This window comes from Lacerta agilis, chromosome 10 (assembly GCF_009819535.1).
Source record: "Lacerta agilis isolate rLacAgi1 chromosome 10, rLacAgi1.pri, whole genome shotgun sequence".
NCBI lineage: Eukaryota > Metazoa > Chordata > Lepidosauria > Squamata > Lacertidae > Lacerta > Lacerta agilis.
Window position 1 is genome coordinate 43,816,661 of NC_046321.1, and position 17,443 is coordinate 43,834,103.

The following is a 17,443-nucleotide window of genomic DNA, read 5'->3' on the forward strand; positions in this document are numbered from 1 at the left end:
GCTCTTCCTGGAAGTTAATATATTTTTAATTCAAATGTCCCTTATTCCTCTATAGCTCAGAATTCTTTTTTTGTGTTCTAAGCTGATAACCATTACAATTTTTGACTAATTTTATTAAATAAAAAATGCAATATTTGGTGATGAGCAGAGCCGTCTCATCCATAGAGGCCGGTGGCGCGGTGCGCCAGGGCGCAGGGCACCCCAGGGGCGCCCCCGTGAGCCCGCCGGCATACCAGGCTCCCCCTCCCCAACCAGCCCCCGCCCCCATGGGCAGGCGGGCACTCGCGCGCCGGCGGGCGGGCTGTAAGCCGCCTGCCCTCGCCTCCCGGAGCCCCAGCTGGAGCGCTGAAGCGGCGCGGGGCTTTGCGCGACCTTCCAGCACTCCAGCTGGGGCTCTGGGAAGCGAGGGCGGCCGGCTTGCAGCCCGCCCGCCCGCCGGCTTGCAGCCCGCCCTCCCGCCGGTGCGCGAGCGCCCGCCCGCCCCCCCCTCATCCTCCGCCCGCCGGAGCACGGGCGCCCGCTCCAACGCCACGCCTCTCATCCCCCGCTCGCCCACCCCCCCTCCCGAGGGGCGGCCAGCGCGGGAGGGAGGCGGGCGGAGAGGCGGCAGGCTGGGGGCGCCGAGGGATCGTTGCGCCAGGGCGGCCGATCCCTCTAAGACGGGCCTGGTGATGAGCACTCCCTGTGTAGGAAGTTGGCACATGCAAATGTCCGTCTTCGTTCTTCCTTGTCATTAGCTCATTATGCTTACACAGAACCTCAGGGAGCCAGTACAGAATCTGATTAGAAAGTAAAAGTATAAGTTAGACATGCAAGAACCCCTGAATTATAGATTTCTCCACCTCTTCTCAAATGCATTTAAACATATTTAAATGGGAAATCTTTCTGGGTGCAAAATACTGTTAGCAGCTAGGGCCCCATCTGCAATATACATTTAAAGCCATATTGTGCAACGATGACTCCCCTTCCCACCAAATCCAGGGAACTGTTGCTTGTTAAGGATGCTGAGAGTTGTTAGGAGCTTCCTATTCCCCTCACAGAGCAGCAATTCCCAGAGTGCTGTTACAATAAATTCCTCTTCCCTAATGTACTCTGGGAATTGTTGCTTCATGAGGGGAATAGGGCTGTTCAGAGGAAGCCATGACTGCTTAAAGTAAAATTATACTGCTTTAAATGTATACCGGTAGTACAGAAAGGGCCAAAAATGTTTAGCATTTCTGGGGTGCAGCACATTCTAATGTAAGCTATCATTTTGCTTTCAAGTTCCTTGTGTCTTATTTTAGTCTTGAAGCAACCTTCATCTGAATCCTTTATGGTAGGGATCTTAGATGTGGATTCCAATTCAAAATGTGATGCACTGTTTATTTCAATCTTTGAATTTGGAGGAGATTAAAAATCCCAGTCACCGTTCTCAGTTGACTTTGAGAAAATATCAGGCTTCAAAGGATGGAATATTATCTGTGCTTTAAAAATCCAAAATGTAAGACTTCTCCCAGTGCTTCCCTTCATTGTCTGTATATTTTCTATTTTGTTTTTTAATTGGAAAGATAAAGTTATCGCTGTTTGTTTAGAAATCATTCTTCACTTGTTTTATCGCTGGACTAGAATATGTTTATATTGAGTATGCCTTGCAAGAAAACACCTTATGAATTATTTTAAAGCTCTTTCTTGCTCCTTTGTTCTATTCTAGGTCTCTTGAAATGTTTTGCTGCAAAACATTTTCTGTGCACGAATTGTATCACTCATTTTTCAAGAAAATGTTTTGCTTTTGTGCAAAACAACAAAAGCTACTGTTACTGTTTACTTGGATATTAGTCTCTCTTCGTTCTGTGCGTAGGATTCCAACCCGAGTCTGAAATGCATAATGAGTATATAGTGACCTGACAATTGAACCAACAAACATTTGTATACCGGTATATGTCCTCTCAAGTGATATTTACTAGGGGGTGGGGAAAATACAGGAACAAAGGCATTAGCTCTGATTTTAAAGCCTACAACTTCTTTTAAAAAATCAGAAAATTAAATTACCTGGTATAAATGGAAGGTTGCTGCATGTTGTTCAAATGGAGTTCAACCACGTTACATGTAAACATTTCCAAGGACTCCTGGCTTTACACTGAAGCCTTACAATTGGTTTCATATGAGAATTCTCAGAGTGGTTTGGGTCAACAAAGATGTGGAGAAAGTAAACAATGAGCAGAACAGAGAATTGTTGCTAAGAGTAGACCAATTGAAACTAATGGACCTAAGTAAGCCATGTCTATTAATTAATTCCAGTGGATCTGCTCTGAGTATGGCTTAGCTGGGTGTAACCCAAGAATAAGGGCAGGTTTCTATATAACAGAAAAATGCATAAGAGACAGGTGTGTGTGAGTTGAGGTGCTTTCTCTCTACTTGCTGTAGTGTGTTTTTACAAAGCTGCTCGACCTATTAAGGTGACACAGTCACACACACACACCCTGCCCCCCAAATTAAAAATGCAACAAAACTTTCCCCTTTCCCCTCCAGTTAGCTAAAGCGTATTATATGTCAAAGCCCTGAAGAGAGAACTTCAGCTCCCTAAGGAAAATAACATCTTTTTGTTTGGGTCTTATCAAGTGCCAGGCTATGCAAAACCATGGGGCTTTTTTGTGTAAATTAAGCTGAGCAAAGCAGAGTTGGCACAGCATCTGAAATTAAGAAAGGCTCATTCACAATAATCGGGGCTGAAGACAGGATTTGCTTGTTTTACAGTGCTCTGAGATGTATTCATTATGGAATCAGTTCTGCTCGTGTATGCACAATTTTTGCAGCTACCACACAATTATGTCATCATCAAAATGTCAGCCTGTGTCCCCCACGCCCCTTAATCCTGACTTATTCTTTCCAAGGAAACTCTGTCAAAGTGAAAAATTCTGTTGCCAGTGACCTGTTTGCGATACCTGGATGTGTCATTCTCAGCATCTTTGGTTCTGAGGCTTCTTGTAGACCTAGATTCCTCTCCCCTTGCCTTTTGTGCTGATATGTAGCCATGCTGCCACATTCTGTCCTAATTCCTTTTTTAAAAAATTGGTTACAAATTCCCCTTCCTCTGCTGCTTAGCCTCAATACTTTGCCTTCCGTATGTTACAGTAGCAGCATGGTCAAAGGAATGTTTCCATACAGGTGTTGCAAATTTGCCCAGGTGTAGATACTGTTTTCCCACGAGGGGAAGGCAGAAGCTACAATCTCCCCTTCAGTCAAGATCTAGACTCACCCAATGCCTAACTACCTTACAAAGCTGTGATGATTGCTACAAGGTAGGTGAAAACCAGATGGCCAATGCCAAATGGAAAATCCCTGCCTGGCCCCCAGATACAGTGTCCGACTTGATCCATAATGGACTTACCCAAACTGTTTGTTGTCTCAATACCTGGCTGCAACCCTGTTCACACTTACCTGAGATAGGTTTGCTGGACTCAACTGAATGTGCATCTGAGTAGACATCTATGGGTTGTACTTTCCTTAAGGCACAAAATGTTACTATACTGTACTTCATTTAGCACATGTGAAAAGGGGAAGGAGGGGCAAATTAGTATTCCAAACTTTATATGTTATTAAGCATAAATGGGTTTTTCAGATTTAAGTGCTAAGGTTCAAAGGTCAGCCGCAGTCATTTTATTATGCAAGAACTTAGCGAAACAAATCATTATCTAAATAAGCTCTCTGAGATGGTTATCATTTATGTCAAGAGTGCTATGCACTTAAGCACACTTAGCTCTTTGTTGGAGTGTGACCTTAAGGTATAAGGTAATTTCTTCACCATAAACTTTGGGGAAATGACTGATACCTGATTTGGTTCTGAGTGCTAAATCATTTTAAGATCAACCTTAGCTTTTTTTAAGGTTTTCTTTTATTTCATAAAATTTATACGCTTTATTTATATGCCTCTTTATTGTAGGAGAAACCTCAAAGTGTTCTTTTTATTTTTTAAAAAAAATGTATTCAAAACCAAATATAACAAAGAGCTTTGTGGCAATATGAGGACTAACAAACACATGACAGCATGAGCTTTCATGGGCAATAGCCTACTTCGCCACTGGTAACTACCAAGGGTTAGTAAATACGTTCTCAGCTACTGAAGCAAAAGTAATTTTAAAAAAGCAAACATTTATGATATTACAGCTTTTTCTGAAAATTAAAATTAAACACTAAAATCTTTTATTCTGTTTAAAATTCTAAAATGCTAATTGTTTTCTTTCAACAGAGGAATTCAAGGGCTCAACACTAGTTGAATTAATGAAGAAAGAAGGCACAACTTTGGGGCTTACAGTGTCTGGTGGAATTGACAAGGATGGTAAACCAAGAGTGTCCAACCTTCGTCAAGGAGGAATTGCTGCTCGGTAAATACTTATCAAACCAAAAAGCAGAACATTGTATGAAGGCCTTAAAAAAAATCTCTTAACAAATAAGAAAGGTCTTCTGATAACTTAAGGCTGGCATATCAGAACAGACGCACAGAATGAAACAAATTTTTTTGCACCATCTTCTCCCCTGCTTCCCTTGAGTGACTTATGCTTGAAATATCAAAGATCGTTTCAAGATAATTAATTTCCTTTGAATTTGATAATTAACATCGAGACGTATTTCACAGTTAAGAATGTGGTTTTAAAATATGCACAGGACATTTAGGTTGCAGCCTCATACACAACTTCCTGGGAGTAGGCCCCATTTAATTCAATGTTGCTTACTTCTGAGCAGAAATGTGCAGCATTGCATTGTTAGTGACTTGTGCAGAAGACTTCCTGCTATCAGCTGGCTAAAATAAAACTGGATTGCAAGTGTTTAGAAAGTAAAACAAAGAGTTAAGTGGATTGTATTCGAGCTAACTTGTCTAATTGGCAAGGTCTAAATATGACCAAAACAAGTTAATAACATACTCTTGCGCTATATTTCAAATCAAACTTCACTAAATCTATGAACTTGACTAAATAGGAGATGAACCATAGCTACAGGACCCATGCAGCCATTAAGCAAGCTGGGGGATACCAGCTCAGGTGGCAGAACAGAAGCCCCCCAAGTCGGCACCCCCGTGAGCACCCCGTCACCAGCTTCGGAGCATGTAAGATCTCTCCAGAAATCGTCATCAATGCCAGTGTTGTTTCTCCACTGTTGGAGGAGAACATGGCACAGGCAGTGGCAACAGGGCAGGTTAGCACTTTCTGTTTCGCCTCAAGTGGCAAAACGGGTTGTGCGGCCCCTGCATAGTTCTGTGGTAGAATGCAGCCACTGTAGGCAGGGGTGTCCTGTTTCAGTCCCTAGTATCTACAGCAAAAAAAAAAAAGTTTCATGGAGGAAGTGATGTGAAAAATGCCAGCCTGAGACCCTCGAGAGCTGCTGCCAGTTTCAGTAGTCAACAGTGGGCTGTGTACAAATAGTTAGATCTGGTATGGAGCATTTTCTTATGCTCCTAGTCCTCTGGGGGCAGTGGCCTGCCTATACTTTTGCCAGCCAAGCTCCTTGCACAGTGATGACACTGCGTAAATAAATAAAAAAGCTGAATAACCTAGTATGATGCTATATTACCATTTAGATAATTAGCGTTCAGATAATTATATTTATTATTATTTATTAAATTTGTATACTGCCCTATACCTGAAGATCTCAGGGCCGGTATATTTTAAATAATATACTTTTTTTATTAAGAATAACATGAAACAGTACGAAAGGGAAGCGATATTGGTCACCAGATTCAAAGCAAAACACAGTCATCTTTTAACTTGTAAACATTGCAGGTCTTACCCAGCACATTTCAACGTACTCTTCTTTTTTTCATTTCCCACCTTTATTTTTAATTAGTTTACCAATTACAGCATAATACATTTTTAAAAAAATAATAAAGCAGAATATGTTTAAACTTGCCCATGTAACATCTTGTTGTATGCTTACAGAACAATGCTAATAAATTAAATGGGTACTTATTCTTCCAAGTAACAACAACAACAACAACAATTTATTATTTGTACCCCGCCCATCTGGCTGGGTTTCCCCAGCCACTCTGGGCGGCTTCCAACAGAGATTAAAATACATGAAAATATCACACATTAAAAACTTCCCTGAACAGGGCTGCTTTCAGATGTCTTTGTTATTCCACAATGTGATAAATAAATAAATGTATTAACTCATCCATTTCCTTTAATATGTTAGCTTAGATAAGAAAACAATAAATTCCAGTTTCTTTCAAACTGGTTCAGAATGAAGTTACTTAACTATTAAGGCAAAGTAAAAAGAAAACAAAAACACAGTTTCACTGAAGAAGAGGGTTGCGTGTGTGTCGCAGGAGTGACCAGCTGGATGTGGGAGACTACATCAAATCTGTGAATGGAATCAACCTGACAAAGTTCCGCCATGATGAGATCATCAGTTTGCTTAAAAACGTTGGCGAGCGAGTCGTATTAGAAGTGGAGTATGAGCTACCGCCAGTCTGTAAGTAGTGAGCGCTAAACTGCAATAATTATTTGTGCAGAATACATCTTACATGAGTGAGGTTGATGAGGATATTCAACTGTTATTGGTTGTTCAAAACTGAAATACCGGTAGTCTTGAGTAGTATTACATTCCATGGTTTGGAACGCTTAACACATTCAGGTGCTGAAATTGGGTTTTCTCCCCACCCCGCTCCCACATCTTCTCTTCACATGATGCAGTCTCAGGTGTCTCATTGTTTTGTACTAACATGACCATCGCTACATTTTTAGCTTCACTCATCGCAGTCACTAGCAAATTGCCCATCTGTCTGACTGAGTTAGGGTATGTGTGGATAAAAGAAGCGGTGGAAGAGTTGGTAACTTCTAGTTGTTTAGCCCCATCACAAACATTCTCCCCAAAACAAAATAAAAAATAAAAAAATTCCTTCCTTCCAGAAGTGTGCATGCACACGAAAGCTCATACCAAGAACAAACTTAGTTGGTCTCTGAGGTGCTACTGGAAGGAATTTTTTATTTTTTATTTTGTTTTGACTATGGCAGACCAACACGGCTACCTACCTCTAACATTCTCCCCAAAGAGCAGCACTTTACTCTTCTGTATATTAATGAATGTTGGCCATTTACTTACATGGAAATAAGAAAAAAGCACTCACACCAGAAGCTAATACTGCACCCTGTGATTTCATTGTGTGGGATGTGGGGTAAATTCCTCCCCCCCCCCCAAAAAAACCCCTAATTTTCTGTTTATTTTGTCCCATTGCACTCAGGTCAACTGGGAAGCAAGGCAGACCTTATTTGAAATGCATTCTTATCCTTCACCCATACAGCCCTTTGTTGGCTTCTGTTCCTTGTTCATATGTACAGTCATACATACAGAGAGGGAAAGCAAAATGACTTTATCTCTATAGTCATTTCAGTGCATCCCAGTCATAAAAATTAGAGGTGCAACACAGCGCACCATTTCTGAAATCAATTGTACGTTCAGTGCTTGTTGCTCAGCGGTGGATTGTGTTCAATTGATTGAACATATTTAGTTTTTGGTCCATGGGGTCACGAAGAGTCGGACACGACTGAATGACTGAACAACAATTTAGTTTTTAGGTCCTGGTCGTTGAATTAAATTTGATGTTTTTATTTCTGAACTTCAGAAATGATGTTCTTTGGTGTCAATATGATGTTCTTTGGTGTCAATAATTAAGCTTTGTGATCTGAATTAGGGGCTCTGATTAACTTAATCAACTGAGCATACAGTGAACTTCATAGGTTAAACGCATATATTTTGAATGTAACAACTCTGTTTACACTGTTATGCTGCGTGTGTGTGATTTTTGTCCACTGAATCGAAAAATGAGTCTGTCACGCTGCATTACAGTTACAACCATAACTGTTCATTTAAGTTTTCAGAATTTCTGACCTTGTACAAGTATATCTGGTAATGAAACTGAATGATCTGTGTCTAGCTATTACTGTCAGTATTTGGTCAACAAAGGACACAATTCCTTGTCATGCCATACTTCTTTTTACCATTCTCTTTCTCCTTTCCTCTCAGGTACACCCACACACACCAGTGTTGTCTATGAATAAGAGGGTATTAGAAATGAAGACTCTTGTGTTCAATTGCTAGCTCAGCAATACTGACAGACATCTCAGTTGCAGCTTCTTGGCTGTAGTACTTTGTGTTATAGGAATATTTTGAGGCTGACAAGATATAAATAGTGGACTGAAGAATGTGTGTGTGTGTGTGTGTGTGTGTGTACCGGTATATTCTGCATTGCTGTTCATTACTCTAATGCTCTCTGATATCTATCAAGACTGATTTCAAAGATCAATCAATCAATCAATTAATCAATCAATCAATCAATCAATCAATCAGAAAACACCTGAAGAGCTAAATACAGCCTTAATTCTTCCAAGATTTATAATTCTATAAGCTTATACTTACAGGATAGAGGAATAAGATTATTAAAACCATTGTTTAAACACAGAAACCTGTCTCAAATTGTTTCAGCCAGCCAGGTGTCAGTCGAAACCTCTCAGAAGCTGATTGTTCCTGTATTTTAGGTTTTTTCCTGAATCTAAAACTAAATGAATTTATTATTATATTAGAAGTACTTCACGAACAACAGTAAATGTTTGTATTGTTGTACATAGTATAAATAGAAAACTTGTTTTATTTTTTCAGCTGTACAAGGTTCAGGTCTCATTTTTAGAACTGTGGAAGTTACTTTACATAAAGAAGGGAACACTTTTGGGTTTGTAATAAGAGGTAAGTTCTTCCAAACACTTCATTTCTCGAGCTTGCTGTCCCTTATAAGCCTATTCTGTCTACCAACTATTTGTCCCACAGCAGAGCTGGTAAAGATGTCCCTTGTCCTACACAGTTTGAGAATCACAGTTCTTACTGTTAGTTGTGTTCTAATATCTAGATTAAGGCAAGTAAAGTGTCAATATTTGGCTCCTTGAACTTTGTTTTTTTGTTTTTTTAAAGGTTTATTATTTACATTTTTATTCCACCTTTCTGCCCATGGCAGTCTGACAATCTGAATAAAAACACAGCAAGCAATAAAGTACGGTACAGTGGTACCTCAGATTACAGATGCTTCAGGTTACAGACTCCGCTAACCCAGAAATAGTACCTTGGGTTAAGAACTTTGCTTCAGGATGAGAATAGAAATCCTGCTCTGGTGGCGCAGCGGCAGTGGGAGGTCCCATTAGCTAAAGTGGTGCCTCAGGTTAAGAATAAGTTTCAGGTTAAGAACGGACCTCCAGAACGAATTAAGTCCTTAACCCAAGGTACCACTGTACTACGTAGCAACATATAAATAGAAGAAGTAAGCACCAGTCAGTACCATACCCAAAAATAAACACCAAAAACTGAAAGTAACTTCATGTCTAGATTACTGCAATATACTCAACATGTGGGACGACCCTTGAAGACAGTCCAGACACATCTGTTTACTCAGGACTTTGGCAGAATCTAATTGGATTGTGCAAGTCTGTATGGGTTTACTATTAACTGCTGCGGCATTGTTTTCCCCTGAGTGCAGGTTTTAAAAGAGATCTTGGTTGTTTCATTGTAGGTTTTACAATTTTAATTGTGTCTAATGCTTGAAAACCACTGTGGGATCTACTTGGATGAAGGACAGTTTTGAAATTCCAGAAATAAATAAAATAAAATAAACAGAGGGAGATCACCAGAAGTATACTGAACAGAGATCAAGACACGCACCCCTATAATTCTAAAAGCAGGATGCACCCAATGAAAATACCCTCTCCCATATCCCTGCCTCAGATGTTGGCAGGAATACGAGAAGTATCTCTTTTTGTAGCTCTCAGAATTCATGCAGGCTCATAAAGGAAAGGGATATCTGTATGGTAACTACTTCCATAGTTCCATAGGTTGAATATATTGGTTTCAGTATTTATTTCCTGCTCCAATTTTTCAGCTTGAAATTAATATAACGAGAATTTAGCCATCACTAAGTACCATTCATTTGCTTTCAGTGGGACTTGGACACAGCTAACCTGAGCTGGATTGTGTTCAGCCAGCCCCCCCCCCCCCGGATCTTGAACTAACGATACACCACAGAGTTACTTCACTGGCCTTAAAGTTTGGCGGTTTATTGGGGATGGGAAGAGGGTTTTCTGTTAGTGTCTGCTGCGGATTTTTCAAGATGGCTGCTTTGGAAATGACAATTTATACAAGGAGTAGCAAGAAGATACCTATTTCGTTCTCTTTTCCTAGGTGGAGCACATGATGACAGAAATAAATCTCGTCCTGTTGTAATAACGTGTGTTAGACCTGGAGGACCTGCTGACAGGTACAATTCATCTTCAGCAGAGCATTTACACACACACACACACACACGAGAGAAAAGGATATACAAAAATCTAAAGGATAAATTGTTTGGTGGGAGGTGCCAGTTAAGACAGATCTGCGAAGCACAAAAGACACATTCGCATCTTATCCATTGTACCTTATAAATTATACATTTTATTGTATTAGTAATAATAGGTATTGGACAAGACTACACGGAATGAATTTTAATTGAGAGACTCAGCTTGTTTTGTTAAGTAGGGTTTAATCATTTCTAAATGCTTCAAGAGGAAAAGGACACACTTTGCAGTATGCAAATTTAGTTTATCTTGTAACTTTCCTATTGTTAAGCTCTAAGGTGTTTTTTCCTCTCATTTCAAGATTTTTTCTTTCACTTTTGGAAGAAGTGTTCTTTATTTAAAAAAAAATGTAATGTCCAAACCCTAACTCCTTGCAGGTTTTGTTGATGTTTTACTTAATACATATTTAATAGTAGTAGTTGTCATTGTCATCACATAATTTATATCCCGCCTTTTCCCCATGGAGCTGAAGGTACCACATATCCCCATCCCCTTTTTTATTTTCACAAGAATCCTGGGAGTGATATTAAGCTGAGATGTAGACCAAACATCATCCAGTGGGGTTTGTAGCTGAGTGGGAATTTAGCTTAAGGGTCTTCTAGTGTGTGTAAACATTTTGGAGGGGGCAGACATCTGAAATTGCTTAATAATGCCATTGGTTTTTCTTGTGAAGAATGTTTGTTTGCAGTCAACCAAGATGATTCAGTGATTCTTTGTGATTGCTCTAGCTCACTTGCCATTCTGTTCAGTCATAAGCCACTTTTGTGCTTGCTAAGAGCATATCCTTCATTGATATTGATGAGGAATCTCTCCGTCCCTTCCTCCCCACCCCCCGTTTTTTATGCCAGCATGCACATCAAATTTGGAATGGGGCAAATACTATGAAAGACAAGTAGTTTGGGAAATCTCTTTCTTGCATCTTCTTTTATAGCTGAGAGCATGTTGTGATCCATACCAAGGCCGGGGGGGGTGGGGGGACTAGTTAATTTTCTTTCAACTCGCAAGGGAGGAAAAATGGAAAAATTGGCTGTGAAGTTAATGAGCCTTCACTGTTTACAACTTCCGCCTTCTAAAACAGGGATGGGTGATCCTTCAGATGTTGTTGGACTTCAGCTTCCAACCCATAGCCACCGTGCCCAACAGTCATGACCTATGCATGCTGTCGTCCTATAATATCTGGAGGACACCAGGTTCCTCACCCCTGCTTAAAATTTTGACTATGACAGGCTGATGTTATAGATTGCTATCTTTCATACCAGCCACAGATATTGGCTAAGGCACTCTTGTAGTGTGGCAATGAACCATTCAAAGGGCAAGCTTATATTTCCCACTGCTCCCAATGCAACATGTTAGAAGGGATGAGAAAGTGTTTCATAGCTTGCCTCACCTGGTGCCCTCTAGATACTTTGGAGAGGACTACAGCTTTCAGCATCTCTGACCACGTTGGCTGAGTCTGACATTGTGCTCCAAAATATCTGGAAAGCACCAACCAGGTTGAGGACAGCTGGCTTATACAGTAGTAGGAAGTACTAAATGTTCCTGTAATCATATTATTCTGGCCCTCTGCACATAGCAACAGGGAAATTGCTGTGGCCACCTAGATCTTGTTACAGGAGATGCCTCCAGATATTGGCTACAAAGCAATATGGATGCCTTGTGCAGTTTACTTTGCGTCCTGAATGTGACCTGAGACCAGTTCACAATTCTGGAACCCATTTCCTGTTGGGAGGTGTCAAAAATGAAAAGTCTGATCTTGTAAGGTAGACTTTTATACTTAGCCTGGTATTTAATGGTCAGAGATGTGCAGGCAAGTGTGATATTTTACTAACCTATATCCTAATAAATATTTTTTTTATGCTGTTGTGGAGCCCTAACTGGAATAGGCACGTGTTTGTTTGAGGGTGGGAGGAAATATTTGTTGTGCTTCCCCACAATGTCCATGTTACTTAGCAATGTGCTGCTATTTCTCCGTCACTGATTTTCAGATGAAAGCAATTCCCCTTTTGCTAGTGATCCCTGAACTGTATTGCTGTCATAATCGATATTAAGAGAAAAGGCAGCTGCACCGAATGTCAGAAGAGAGTGTTAGGGAACCACTTTGCATATGCCTACTGTCTCCAAATTGCATTATATCAAATTAATAATGACTGCCCTTTTAATCTTCTTTCAGGGAGGGGACAATAAAGCCTGGTGACAGGTTGCTTAGCGTTGATGGAATTCGTCTGGTCGGGACATCACACAGCGAAGCCATGAGTATTCTCAAACAATGTGGGCAAGAAGCAACTCTGCTGATAGAATACGATGTCTCGGTTATGGGTATGTTGAAATGCTGAGCTTTCATTCTAGGAGCCATCTGTGACATTTTACTGTCCATCCTTTAGAGGCTACTTGAACAATGATTATGACCCGTTATGCCTCTAGTAGCACAGATATTCCCATCAGCTGCATCTCATTAATCTCTCTTGGTTCGTTGAGAGGTGAACAGTATTTTATTGTAATTTAGAGTCTGGCTGTTTCATGGTTTGAAGAGTGAGAGCTTATCATAGCTCCTATCAAGGCGGTAACTCTCAGTTATTCAAGTGAGGTTTGCTTGTACAAAGGAGATTATGGTGCATTGGTATTTCTCTCAAAACAAGTTTTTTTTTTTAAAAAAAAAACATGCTTGTGTAGTGTGACACTAACTTTTATGTGTGTTCAGTGACAGAGAAAGCCAAAACAACAACGAAACTGGGGGGGGGGGGCAAATCCTGGAACCAAGACAGAGAAAAGGATGGTTGTTGTTTTCCTTAGGAAACCTACTTCAGAGTAGAAAATTATGGTTTGCAGATGCTCTTTAGAAGATTATGGAAGGCTTAAATGTCTTTCCAAGTATACAAGATAAATAACATGGCGAACTATACTTGCCTTCAGAAAGGATGGTACAAAAATTTCATCCTTCATTTAGTAGCCCATGGAAGTTACATAAAACAGCATGGACTTTATAGCTTTTTCATTTTTATGGTAGGCCTTACACAAGGCCATCGAATGGAAGATTAACTGCAGTTTCTTATCAATAAGGGATTTAAAAGTCTCCTCAGGAACAAGAAAAATACGAGGCAAGTCAATTGGCTTTGTGAGATAATACCCATGGGGCACTTTTCCTTGTGATATTCTTCACTGAATCTAATTATTCTGCTTGGGAGTATAGCTGTTACTAGATAAGAGTATAGGTAGAGAATGTACCCTTGTATGGAAAATTATTACTTGAGACTCCTAACCTCCTAAAATGGTCATACTAGAAATTCTATGATCTATGGCTAGTCTAGTATGAAGCCTAACAGCATAGGTTTTTTTAATGGGTTGTGTCAAGGGCCAGATGAATTATATTTAAGAAAAACTTTTTAACACTAAAAACTCAAAGAAACATCTGGATGCAACAAAACTTAAATATGCAAGTTTAGAATTTAAAATGGTCTGGTCTTCCCCATTCAAAGAATAGAGTTTTAAACTAGATCAGTAAAGAAATTATGTCAAGGACGGTTTCAGGTGTTAGCTGCCTGTAAGGTCCGTAGGTAGTTGCTCATGAGTAAACAGGCAAGACTCCGACCTTTCCTTTGGTAGTTTTATTGTACATACTATGTACAGTGCAGAGCTGAAAGTTCATGTCTGTATCAACCGACGGCAGAATCCGGGAATGGCCCCTTCCGGTTCTGACCCCAACAAAAGAGTTTCGGTATACGGAATCCCCACCTCCCCTCTTTGCGTTTCACCCCTCTACGCATTCAGGGCGACGGAAATGGGATGTCCCCCTGCTTGCCCTCTGAGCGAGGGGAGTGCAGAGCCTCGCCAACATCCCCAGAGCCTCGGCTCTTCAGCCCCTGGGCGGCCTGCCCCTCTCCACTAGAGACGTCGCCGCTGCCTCCAATGGAAGAGGAAGTGCTACTGCCCAGGTGGGGCTGAGGCTCTCTGTAGCATCCCGAGAGCCCTTCCACCACCCTGCGCTGAGCCTGGGACAGTTCCCTGACACTGCCTTTCCAAATATAATATTTTCTCAAGGCAACAAACGGTGTCTGATGAAATCGGCTTAAAAGCATATGCAATATTAGAATAAAATACCATACCATAGTAAGCAGGACCAATACAATCACAGCATCTATTTCAGCAAATCTCCTAACAAAGATGAAGCAGACGACCAAGAACAAAGAGTACTTGTTTTACTCCCCCAATCAAAAGCAAACTTATAGCCTTTATAAGGGATTTGCCTGAATAAACATGTCTGGAATTGTACTTGCACAGCTCTTCTCCAAGCACATTTCTGATATCATTAGGATAGATACTCACATGGTTGAAAGAAACTTCAGCAACTTTTGCAAATAACGAAATGTTTTCATAGTATCCAGTCAGTTGTTCAGGTCCTGAGTTTCTTCCTCTCAACACAGAACCAAGATGGAAGCTTTCATTTCTCATAGGCATACTTACAGGGAAAAGTGATCCAACCTAAAATGTGATTAGACTTTTAAGAGTTTGCCACCTTGTTGCATGTTTAGGCCAGCTGCACACTAGACTGTGAATTGACAGGCATTCATACATTGCCCTTCATCTGCAGAGAAAGTTGGCAATTACATCATAACAAACTAATGAGCTATATTCAAAGCAAAATATTCTGTAATTCATGTTGACTAATCTAGCCATCCACTCTTCGTTCTCTAAATGCACTCCTTTTACCAGTCTGGGAAGAGATTACCTTCTGTTTCTTTATGGCTTTATGATTCACAGTTTGGTTTTGAAACACAGACAAATGATGATAGTTCCGTGAACACAGCCGTCTGTTTCCTGCTCGCGAGAAGGGTTTAGATCATTATGCATACACATCACATATGCATTGAGCACTGTGCCCTTGATGAGGAACCTGCTCTCTGAAGTACAGCTCGATGACAAATGTTCAGGCTGTGGGAATGCTGTATCTCCCAGAAATGCAACGGGTTGAAAAGATTCCACCAAAGATAAGATAGTTTGCCATTCATTTATTTATGTTAGTTTAACACCCTTTAAAATATACAAAAATAAAATAAAAAATATTTTTATTAGAGGCCAACTGAGTTTGTTTTTGGTATAAGCCAGGGGTAGGCAACCTAAGGCCCATGGGCCACAAGCGGCCCACGGAGGTCGTGTAATGGAGGTTGTTGAGTACCCGCATGCTGCGCTAAACCAGCGCCGAAAATCGCATCTGCACATGCGCAGATGCCAGTAAACCTTGCCAACCCCTGGTATGAGCTTTCATGTGCATGCACACTTTTTCAGATACACTGAAACAGAAGTCACCAGACCCTTATATATAGTGGGAGGGTGGGGTGGGTTTTTTTTCAGGAGGGTAGTAGGAGATGGGTGATTGACTCAATAGGTATGGTAAATCTGTTGACGACTGTTAACGACTGCAACAATAACAACAAAAAACCCTACCCCACCCTCCCACTATATATAAGGGTCTGGTGACTTCTGTTTCAGTGTATCTGAAGAAGTGTGCATGCACACGAAAGCTTATATCAAGAACAAACTTAGTTGGTCTCTAAGGTGCTACTGGACAATTTTTTTATATATTTCGACTGCATCATACCAACATGGCTACCTACCTGAATCTAGAACCCTTTAAAATAACTATACATCTCCTTTCATCAAAATTGATTACAAGGCGGTTTACCAATACATTTTTTTAAAAAACACACACACAGAAATAAAAGATGAGTGGTACTTAAAGAGTATGTAAAAGGTAATTTTTAAAGGCTAATAAATGAAAAGATTTTACCAGGTGCCTAAAAGAAAGCAAAGTTGGTGTCTACTGAGTCTCCCCCAGAAAGCCTGCTTCTGACAGCATCTCAAGTCAAACCTTGACAGCTGCTTTGCTCCTCCCTGGTCCCTATTTCTGCTGTGACATGCTGAGGTACGCCAAGGTTTGGCTTAGTGTGTCATACAAAATGGGGCTTGTGGTTCAGCTCTGTCTTCATATGAACTATAAACAAGGTTTGTTCTCCCCTGTAACTAAGGAGGAGTAAAGTGGCTGCAAGATCCTCTCTTAGAGACTGCATACTAATGTAGTCTTGTTAAGCCAAGGTTTAAATAAAGAGCATCAGCAGGAGAATGGGGAGGCTGATATGGGAAAAGGTCTCCTTCAACCTTTATCACTGTCTCCATCACTGAGACAAAGGCAAGACACAATATAATTTTTGGCACAAACTACTGTACTGCATGGTTTCGTAAGTTAAAATGATGAAACACAGATTCTTCGTACTGCTCTTTGTCACTTTCTTTCTGAAGTCATATTGAAGTAAGTTGTTAGAATGGTAGTCAACCTAGCTACATTATTAAGCTACCTAATACTCCACTAAATATATTGTTTTCAGTGGGCATTCTTATTTGGTCTAATTAGTTATCTGCAAACAGAAGGTTATGGGAAAGGGAGTACTCTTAACTCATCTATAGGTATTCAAACATCGCATTCTGTCTTATCTTTTTAAAACTTCAACTCCTCCCCAAAAGAGACGTAAAAAGAGTTCAGTTTGCATACTTCAAACTTGCAAATGGCTCTAACAGGCCCAATTAACATTTTTCTCTAGCACTTTTGAAATGTAGGCCTCATTAAAATCAGTTGCATAAGCATTGTTCCCTGTAGGAAATGGACTATAAAGGTGAAATGAAATTTAATTATTGCCAAACAAGTACAAATAAAGTTTCATTATCTGAATTAACAAGAGGGGGGGCAGCAGTTCATATTGTTAAACCCACTTACATTACAATAATATATTTAAGCACTCCCCATTTCCTTAAACAGTGAGAAGTTTGAGGGGCAATGTTGGAGCATGACTTTGTTTCCTTAGGATGAGGGAGCATTGGGGACTTTGTGGCCATATTCAGGCCATCATATACAGGTATTAGCTGAATCATATCTCAGTCCAGATATGTACCAACTTTTTGCAGCCGTTCTTTCATTTCTCCTTTTGCAGCGCAAAGTTAGGAAGCCAATAATTAACCATGATTTCATGTTTCATCCAAACCAGGAGAGCTATGGTTATCAGTTTTGGAACAAGTCAGGATATTAAATCAACTTCAAAACATGGTTTAATATC

At 40.4% G+C, this 17,443-nt stretch overlaps 1 protein-coding gene across 14 annotated transcripts in view; it reads left to right on the plus strand.

Annotated features, from left to right (window-relative positions):
* GRIP1 (glutamate receptor interacting protein 1) overlaps positions 1-17,443 on the plus strand; it is a 315,500-nt gene that overhangs the window by 247,909 nt on the left and 50,148 nt on the right. For all 14 annotated transcript variants that reach the window (XM_033162508.1, XM_033162512.1, XM_033162502.1 and 11 more), the window contains 5 exons: positions 4,226-4,361; positions 6,299-6,444; positions 8,629-8,712; positions 10,192-10,267; positions 12,514-12,659. In XM_033162508.1, coding sequence (XP_033018399.1) covers positions 4,226-4,361; positions 6,299-6,444; positions 8,629-8,712; positions 10,192-10,267; positions 12,514-12,659 — 588 coding nt within the window. The remainder of the gene's footprint in view (positions 1-4,225; positions 4,362-6,298; positions 6,445-8,628; positions 8,713-10,191; positions 10,268-12,513; positions 12,660-17,443) is intronic.